Source organism: Quercus suber, unplaced genomic scaffold (assembly GCF_002906115.3).
Source record: "Quercus suber isolate HL8 unplaced genomic scaffold, Cork oak 2.0 scaffold_122, whole genome shotgun sequence".
NCBI lineage: Eukaryota > Viridiplantae > Streptophyta > Magnoliopsida > Fagales > Fagaceae > Quercus > Quercus suber.
Window position 1 is genome coordinate 1088669 of NW_027069587.1, and position 9551 is coordinate 1098219.

The 9551-nt window shown below is 30.8% G+C and overlaps 1 protein-coding gene across 1 annotated transcript; it reads left to right on the top strand.

The window, feature by feature from the left end:
* The first annotated feature begins 3091 nt into the window (after positions 1-3091).
* On the top strand, positions 3092-8652 carry LOC112026855 (NAC domain-containing protein 21/22). Its single transcript, XM_024059529.2, has 3 exons — positions 3092-3403; positions 6435-6709; positions 7925-8652. The coding sequence occupies exons 1-3, from the start codon at positions 3112-3114 to the stop codon at positions 8393-8395; spliced, it is 1038 nt and encodes a 345-aa protein (XP_023915297.1). The 5' UTR covers positions 3092-3111; the 3' UTR covers positions 8396-8652.
* The last annotated feature ends 899 nt before the right edge of the window (positions 8653-9551 follow it).

Sequence of the window (9551 nt, forward strand, 5' to 3'; positions counted from 1 at the left end):
ATATAATACCATTTATACTCCATGGTACTGAATATTAATTCATAAAAGAAGAATAGGTTAAATGAGAATTTTAAGGTTGATAAGTGGGAATTCAAGGAAAAATAGAATTTGAAATAAGGGAATTCACTTAAAGATAGGGTAGCCTCTAATGTTTTGATAAAAGAGCATTTAATGCATTTAATGCACCAGTGGCAAAGAGTAAGATGATTCAAGTTAAAGGAAAAATAAGGGGGTGTTTGGTAGTGTAGTTTGAAAATTGTTGTTTGTAGTTTTTTGAAATACGTGTGGGTGAAAAAGTGTGTTGAAATGCGTAAAATGCTGTTTAAAAACTAAAAAATGTTGTTTAAAAACACAAACCAAACAAGCCCTAAGAGTCGCCAAAAATGTTTTGATAAAAGAGCATTTAATGCACTAGTGGCAAAGAGTAAGATGATTCAAGTTAAAGGAAAAATAAGAGCATTTAATGTACCAGTGGAAAAGAATAAGATGGTTCAAGTTAAAGGAAAAATAAATAATAAAGGAGGACAAAAAATAATATTAATATATTAGTAAAAAAAAAAAAAGAGACATGTCAATGAATGATGTAACTAAGAGTATGACTTTGGATAGAATATGATAAAGTAAAAGGATAAATGTGTTTGTCTATAGAGAATTTATAATCGACTTCACAATTTTGGAACTAAGGTTTGGTTGTTATTGTTATAAAGTAATAGTTGAATGATTAAATTTAACCTTTCAATATTAGCATAATCATGTATATAGAACAAATTATTTGCATATTCCTGAAGCCATAATGATCAGATGGAGGAAAACTAATATACAGCTGATTCACAAAACCCAGAGTTATTTAGCATCAAGGTTTATGCACCACCACATTATTATTTTCACATAATATTTTTTTAATGGTTTATTTGCATATAGTTTAAGGTCTTTACTAAGGTGGCCCCAAGACTAATATTTATATCCTTTATGGCCCCATATTGAGAATATATATTTCTTTCTCACCTCATCGTCGGGTCAAGAAACTCAAGACCTCGTCCCATTCTAATAAATTTCGGCACATCAATTTCACACGTACATGGTTTTAATATTCAACAAGTGGTTGGTTGTATGGATATCTTTTTTTATTATTGAGTGGTGAGTGTGACCGAGCATGATTGAAGCTGCATACCAAATTATGAAATGATATTTCTCCTTCTTCTTTTTTTTTCTTTTTTTTTTTTCCCTCTTACACATTTTTATGAATGTAATTAAGAAATATCTGACTTTTTTATTTATTTTACCGTAATTAATATATTATTACATTGGAATGTAAAATTCATGACATTTCCAAGTGAAAATTGGAAAGGTCCAAAGATCACATGCTCTCATTTGACAATCTTGACTAATTATGAACGAGGTTGAAAAGGTCACTACTTTTGCAATTGTTATATTCTTATAAATATAGGGTATGAAGTTTCGTAGCAATAGCCATATGGTACTCAAACTAATTATTTAAACCATGAAATAATTAAATAATTAAGCTAAACTTTATATTTTCATTCTTTTTTTCTGGTTGGATAAACAGAAATTAACCCAACATCAATCTTTTTCACCATTTTATATTTTATTATTTAATAATAGTGTAATACAAATAGTTTTATCCTCTTTACTATCTCTTAAAAATGAGTAAAAAAAAAAAAAAAATGATGACTACACTTTCTTTAACCCTTATTATATAACATTTTTTACCTGATTTTCAGAAAGTGTTTGATACATGCATTTAAAAATTAAAAATATATATGTGAAAATACATATGAATTAAAAAATATATAAAAATACATATAATGTTATTTAAAAACTGAAAACATGTGTTTAAGTGGACATATTAAATGGAGTCTTCAATTACTTACCTAAGGTCACTTTGAAAGTCCTCAGTAGAAACCAGCTTATCTACAACTAATTCCAAAGACGCATTAATTATGATATTTTGAACCAAACAGGAAGCGAGACCCGTAACATTAGCTCAAGGTACGGTGGAAATGGACAAGTTCAAAGAGAATGTCATCACACAGTGGGACCCACTTGAATTTGAGATTTCAGATTGGCTGGTTCAGGTTCCAACTCTTGAAATGTTTATAATCTATAATCTAAACTCGTTGAATTTCACAGTGAAGTTTGAAGAAAAAGACAAAGAAGCAAAGGACCCCATGACTCTCTCCTCCAGGCCCCTCCCACACGTGTAATGTTAGGATTAATTGCTGATATGATTTGATACAAATTGAAATAATATTATTTTTACTTACTTTTATCGTCTTTTTATTGTACATAAATCATAACAGGTCATTTTATTGTACATAAATCATAACAGGTTATATTAATAGTTATGAAAAAAATTCATGAAAACTATTGTATCTTTAGATTTATAGTCACTTAACTCGTTGTTAATAAAAAGAGATTAAATTCTGTAAGAATGTAGTGTAAAATTTATGTTTTACCCATCCAATCAAAATATGCTACATAATCTTATCATATATTTAAAAATAAGCACAACCACACTCAATCGATTCTAATATCTATATATAAATCCAACCAAATTAAGAGTTTATTGAGATATTATTAGGTGTGGTAAGATGCATTAAATGTCAAGTAAAATGTTAATGTAATAATATTTTATTGAATAGTGTAAAACAAAAATTTTACACCTTATCTTTACAAAATTTGGACTCTAATAGAAAATATCTCATGAGATCTTCTCATGGAGCACCTATCTTATGTAAAGAGGAGCCATACATTTGTGAGGTTCACATTCATGTGAGAGAGACGTAGTTCTGCGTCTAACTATTATATAGAATAATAAATACTATAAAAGACCAGCTGTATCATAAGATAATTTTTTTAATAATATATTAGACGGTACATTTCAATAGGATGGCAGTGATTAATAGGATCCACATCATCATGCCACGTAGGCAAGTTCTTTAACTCTCTCTCTCTCTCTCTCTCTCTCATATATTCATGCCATGTCTGATATTTGTGATGCCATTTTGACCCACCTTACTCACACGGAATTACCGGTTGACTCACCCCAAATTTTGTTACTATGTTTTTTTTTTTGGTAAAGGTTACTTTATGTTTATATATACCCCAACTAGCCCCCCTTCTTTAAGATCTCAAACAGAGAAAAACTCCCACACCTTGAGCTCCTTCACATGCTGGTTCTCTCTCCTCTTTATATCTCTTTCTCTGTGTGACAAAATGAGCAACATAAGCATGGTAGAGGCAAAGTTGCCACCAGGATTTAGGTTCCATCCAAGAGATGAAGAACTCGTATGTGAGTACTTGATGAAGAAGGTGACAAACTGTGACCCCTCTCTTATGATTGAAGTTGACCTCAACAAGTGTGAACCTTGGGATATTCCTGGTGAGTCCTGTAAACACCATCTTCAAATTTTATTCATCATCATCATCATCTTCATATTTATCACCATGGTCATGGTCATGGTCATAGTCATGGTCATAATCTTAGTCTGATTTGTCTGTTACTTTGTTTTGCAAAGTCATATATATCATTATCATGTGTGAGCATATGTTCTTGTTCTTATCCAATACCATGCATATATTTTTTTAAAAGGATATTCCTGTATATACTAAGCATATACACCATAAGCATATATACACTTAATATATGGGAGAGAAAAGTGGGTATTTTTATATTTTTTTGATTAGCTGGGGAAGGAAAGAAAAATGGTATTGTTATTTCCAGCTCTCTTTTGTTTTGCTTGAAAATGTAATAGGAATTTTTTCTCCTTTGGTTGTGGGTGAGTTTGATAGCAACCGGACTGGCCACAAATAGACACCAATATATAGTGGTCTACTTGCTCCATATACGTGGTCGAAAAAGATTGTAGCAAACCAGGACTAATTGGCTAGGAATGACAAAACTTGTTGAGCTTTTCTTTAACAAAGATTGATGGTAAATGAACAATTTTCTCTTATATGTATAAGTCATAGAGCCGTCTGAATAGTGTTTTCTAGGGAATCTAGTTTGCATGGATTGTCAAAGCCAACATGAAAACCACTAGCTACATGACTGATTAGACCACAGGACCAGTTATGTTAATTTGTTTCGACCAGTGGAAAATGTCATAACATTGTGCTATCATAGAGAAAATGAGAAATCCTAATATTTTCATCAGGGAGATGAATAAATTGGTGTAATTTGATAGTTTCAGAGCATGTGGCTTTCAAATGATATAACAATATCCATACTTGTTTGAAAAAAAAAAAGTTAAAATTATTGTTAATTTTAATACAAAAACCTTACAAATTGATATAATGGTCAATTTGATTGATATCATCATATTAACAATATATAATAAATAAATTTCTTGTGTACTCTTTTGTCTTATGTTTAGAAATTGATAAATCAGTTGATAGTGCCTTAAACATTACTCAGTTGGTTTTATTTTTTCCTTTTTAATGTTGCGTAGTTTAAGCTTTCATTTAAGTTTTTGCTGGGTCAAACTGACAGCCTGTGCTTCATTTATTTGGTGTACCCTTTTCAAACTCAAGAGTTTTATTTTCCAAATTAGGCCAGTTACTTCTTCTAAGTATATTGACATATTGATCACCTTATTCACTTAAGAAGTAATATAAGAGATTTTTCTGCTCAAGGATCTTTGTCAAGTTGACAAAACTGTCATAAAAATCAAAGGAAGAATACTTTGTAAATTTCTCTACTAAAACATGCCACTCCTTTTTTCTTTTTTCTTTTCAAAATTACAGAATTGTAAATACATTTATACATGCAAGTGAATTTACAAATTTCTGATCAATTATAAAAATGGTTAATTTTTTGACATGATTATTTCTTATTATATGTCTCTAATAATTCATTTTTGCATTTTTCCTATATATTAATCGATTAGTCTATTTTTGCTTGGAAATTTCAATATAAATATAAATGTAAGATTTAGGTAGTTGTACCTTAGGTTCTCGTGTTGAATTCAATTATATTGTTTTATTAACTAAACATTAAAAACAATATTATCTTTTTTAAAGATAATAAGTTTTAACCATGTAGTTTGATCAATACAATTATCAACTACATGATTAGAGAATTGACTAAGTACTTAAGTTTAGTTTACTATGGCACAAAGAAAAGTCATTCAAAACAGTGTCTTTTTTCACCAATCTCCTAGGTAGATATGAGCCAGTCCTTCGTAGGCCAATAGATTAATCTCAAATATCTCTAGAGCAAACTCATTCATCATCATCATCAATGCCCTATCTAGTTTTTTCAAAATAAACCAAAAAATTTCCTATTCGTAGCTTTTTGAAGAGGTTGACATTCTTGGAACTGTCTCAACTAAAAGTGGTGACACAGATTGAAACAATAATACAAGCACAAAGTCATCGAATCCCTTATTGTTTTTACAATACATTGCAGCCATACGCGTGTAGATACTTGTAATTCGGATTGGAAGGAAGTGGATTTTTCTTTCTTGCTCTTACCAAATCCAATAAGGCTTGTCACTATCATCTCTCAACTATTGGAATCTCCTTAGTTTTCAAACATTTAATTCTTCTTCAAAGTCACAGTGTGACAAATGTTTTCAGCTACACAATAATATTAATTAAACTTAATCACTCACATATGCCATATGCGTGTAAGAAAAGCAACTTTTCTTTGACTTGGCTTATTACCAGTATTACGTTCATAATTCTCTATTTATGGGGTAGATAATGACTACTCAACAGCATAATAATTGGATAATTGTTAGCTAATTGCCACAGATGATACTGTTGATGCCATATTGTGCCTTGCAACGTGCTAATAATTTTTGTAATCCTTTTAAATTTCTATGTGATGGAACATTTGACAATAACATCTCCAGATTAATTTGAATTTTTGGTCCATGCCAATTTAATACATGAATATAATTAATATAACTTCAAACAATGATAATAATAATAATAATTTTGTAGTGTTACATGCCTTCAAATTCAACTTTTAATTTTAAGGGATATGAAAATCAAACTTATGTGCACCTTTCAAAAGTTTTTATTAAAAAAAAAAAGGGTAGAATAGTCCCCTTCTACCTAACTTAATGTTTAAGTCAAATACAACAATAACAACAACAAAGTCTTTCATTTAAGTAAATTAATAAACCTATAAATTTAAGTTATCTCAAAGAGGCTGGAGATATGAAATTAGGAATTGAAAGGAAATTAATATATAAATTTTAGCACTAAGGTTAATGGTGGAGACATGAAAGCCACAGTTCACGAAAAAGTTTTAAAAAGAAAAAGAAAAAGAAATCTACTGATTTTGCTGTTCTTGTTGGAAGTGACTGATTATAATCTTGTTGCTTTTGGTCATAAAGAAAATTGATTGTATCATGACAAGTCTATTAACAGTGTCACCATATAAATTTTTATGGATTTGGTAGAAACGGCTTGTGTGGGAGGAAAAGACTGGTACTTCTACACTCAGCGTGATAGAAAATATGCAACTGGGTTGAGAACAAACAGAGCTACTGCCTCAGGCTACTGGAAAGCCACAGGGAAGGACAGGTCAATCGTTCGCAGGGGTTCCCTTGTTGGGATGAGAAAAACTTTGGTGTTCTATCAAGGAAGAGCACCCAAAGGAAGAAAAACTGAGTGGGTCATGCATGAATTCAGGCTTGAAGGACCACTTGGTCCTTCTAAGATTTCATCTCCCAAGGTACCATTCAATATATGTTCTCCCTCTGGTTGATTTTCTCTATTTTATGGCCACTTTTAAAACGCTTGAGTAGTTTAATTTTAGACTTATGAATGTATTTGGGTTTAATATTACATATTTTGTTTACTGTCAGTCTCACACTCTAAGAAAACTAACAGGGTAAATGAATTATTGTGGTAGTAGTTTATGTATATGATAGTGTGATTTTCAAGAGTGATGTTATAAAATTAAAAATTTTATTACATAAATTTTAAAAAACTAAGATGTCGACTTTTACATATTATGTGTGACTCTAATCACATAAACTGTTATTATGTCAATTTACAAATAATTTATAATAAAATAAATTGATAGTGCCCTTAACAGTTTCAATTTTTAATTGCAAAAACTTGTAGGTCAAATTTTTGACAAACTATCACTTCTGAATGACATGTCTACCCTTCTTTCGTACATAATTTTTTTCTAGGTTTTTGCAGGAGTCACGGGGCAAGTTGTAGTTTATAAACATTTTTTCCCTGGTATGAATTATTAGAAAATTTTTTCTCTATACAGAAACCTTATTTGTCTTATTTGCACCAATTAATTAGTATGTAAATATTTAAATCATAACGGGTAGTTGACCTAAGAAGATCCTTCTTAGTATTATATTTAAGCATGTGATGTAAGTCTATATGCTAGTTTATTTTTCTTGGTCTAGTGCATATAACTTAATTTGATTCAATGGCTAGTGGATATAAATATAATTAACAAGTTAGCTGACGGTAATGAAATCCAAGTCAAGAATATATAAAATTGTCATTACAAATCAACTAGGGGATATAGGCCAACCAACTACTTGTTGTATATACATCCACAATTCTTCCTCATTTGTCTGCTTCATTCATTCCATATGAGACAATGTATTCTGGTAACCTATTAATTATAACATGCAACACCATCTACTGTTGTTTCAATCTTCATTTAATTGGGTCAATTTTTTGTTTTGTTTGGTTTGGGACAAAGTCTAAGACTCTAAGTACATCTTGTATCTTAATCTTTTAAGTTTTTTTAATTAAATTCAACTATGTATTTGCATCCACCAATGAATCACAAAATTGAATTGATATGTTCTTAAAAAAAAAAATGAAACTATGTTCCTAAATTTTGGTCTCTTCTTTCATGAGTCTAAAAGCATCAGCATACTAATGTAACTCATTTTTTTATTGGTATGCACAGGAGGATTGGGTGTTGTGTAGGGTGTTCTACAAAAATAGAGAAGTTGCTGCCAAACCTAGCATGGGAAATTGCTATGATGACACGGGCTCTTCAACTCTCCCAGCATTAATGGACTCTTACATCAATTTTGACCAACCTAAAGCCCATGCAGATGAGTATGAGCAAGTGCCCTGCTTCTCCATTTTCAACCAAAATCAAAACCAAACCAGCCCATTTTTCACACACATGACCAACATGGAACCAAACCTACCCAAGATTAACACTGAAACCACTTTTAAGGGAATACCAAACAATATTGGTACTTATTTAGACCCTTTCTCTTGTGACAACAAGGTGCTAAAGGCTGTTCTGAGTCAACTCAGCAACATGGATAGCAATCCTAACATGAAAGGGTCACCAAGCTTAGGAGAAGGAAGTTCTGAGAGCTACTTATCTGAAGTGGGCATGCCCAACATTTGGAGCCATTACTGATTTTTGGCTTCCAGCATTGTTGTAAAGAGATTATAGCGAGTATTAATATATTTTTAAGTTTTCCATTGTTAGCATTATGCAACTATAGGGATAGTATTTTTCTCTTAACCGATTTGGAACTGGTTTGGAGGAAGGTTTCTCCAACCCACTATATGTGCCAACTCAAATGAGTGCTTATGAGTACTATTGTAGTCACATGATTTATTAAATAATTATGTGATTTGTTTAAATGATTTAATGAATCATGTGATTAAATACATTTGTATGTTCCTATGAATTATCACATATCTCCGCCCGTTTGATTAATTGACGTCTTGATGGCATCAATTTTAACTTTATTGGGTTAAATATATATTATGAAATTTCATGTTTATTAAAGCCATAAGGGCCAAGGGTTTGGGGAAGCTGATTTGTAATGCATAGTGCAATATAGAAGATTGGAGAAGGTGGCCTTCTCCTATATACTCAAACCCTAGCTAGGAAGAACCAAAGTTCTGATTCAAACATGGAACTTGGTATATCTAAGTTTATTTTCATCCTTGCAACCTGAGCTGCATCTTGTAAGGTTTGGGGTACACTTCCATCCCCTCCATCTCTTCCTAGAAGTCCATTTGTTTATTTTAATCATAAGAGTCATTTGTAGTTCACTTCCATCTAATCAAGAAAGAATTTTTTCCTCATTCACTAATTTTTTTTACATAAAAATATGAATTTCTTGTAGTAACTATTGAATTAAGGATTCTTCCAAAATCAACAACCTTATAATTTAGTGGTACTTCTCCTCCTTAGAAAGATGGAAATTTTGGTTTTATTCCATCAATGATTTCCTAATTGTTTAATTGGTTCATTAAAAAAATGATTAATTCTTGATTATTATAAGTTTTTAGTAATATCCAAAGTCTATCTATAGGGATAATATAAATGAAACTATGTCGGCATTTGGTTCATGAATTCAGAATTATATACGATTATTTCCAGGTCAATGACACAGCAACATTAATATCATATTGAGGCAATAATAAACTCCACAAACAAACATGGTAATTCATGAAAAGTATAGTTTACTAATCTGATCAGTGCCTAAAATATAAATCCACACAAAAGAGTGATGGGTGAAAATTAGAAGGAATTATAGTCAAAATATGTTAGACAAGTG

Bases quoted from the DNA above. Each gene is read 5' to 3' on its own strand.
- LOC112026855 (XM_024059529.2), top strand. From the start codon at position 3,112: ATGTTTATATATACCCCAACTAGCCCCCCTTCTTTAAGATCTCAAACA. The intron at 3,404-6,434 runs GTGAGTCCTGTA...TGGATTTGGTAG, and splicing joins TGAACCTTGGGATATTCCTG to AAACGGCTTGTGTGGGAGGA. The intron at 6,710-7,924 runs GTACCATTCAAT...TGGTATGCACAG, and splicing joins CTAAGATTTCATCTCCCAAG to GAGGATTGGGTGTTGTGTAG.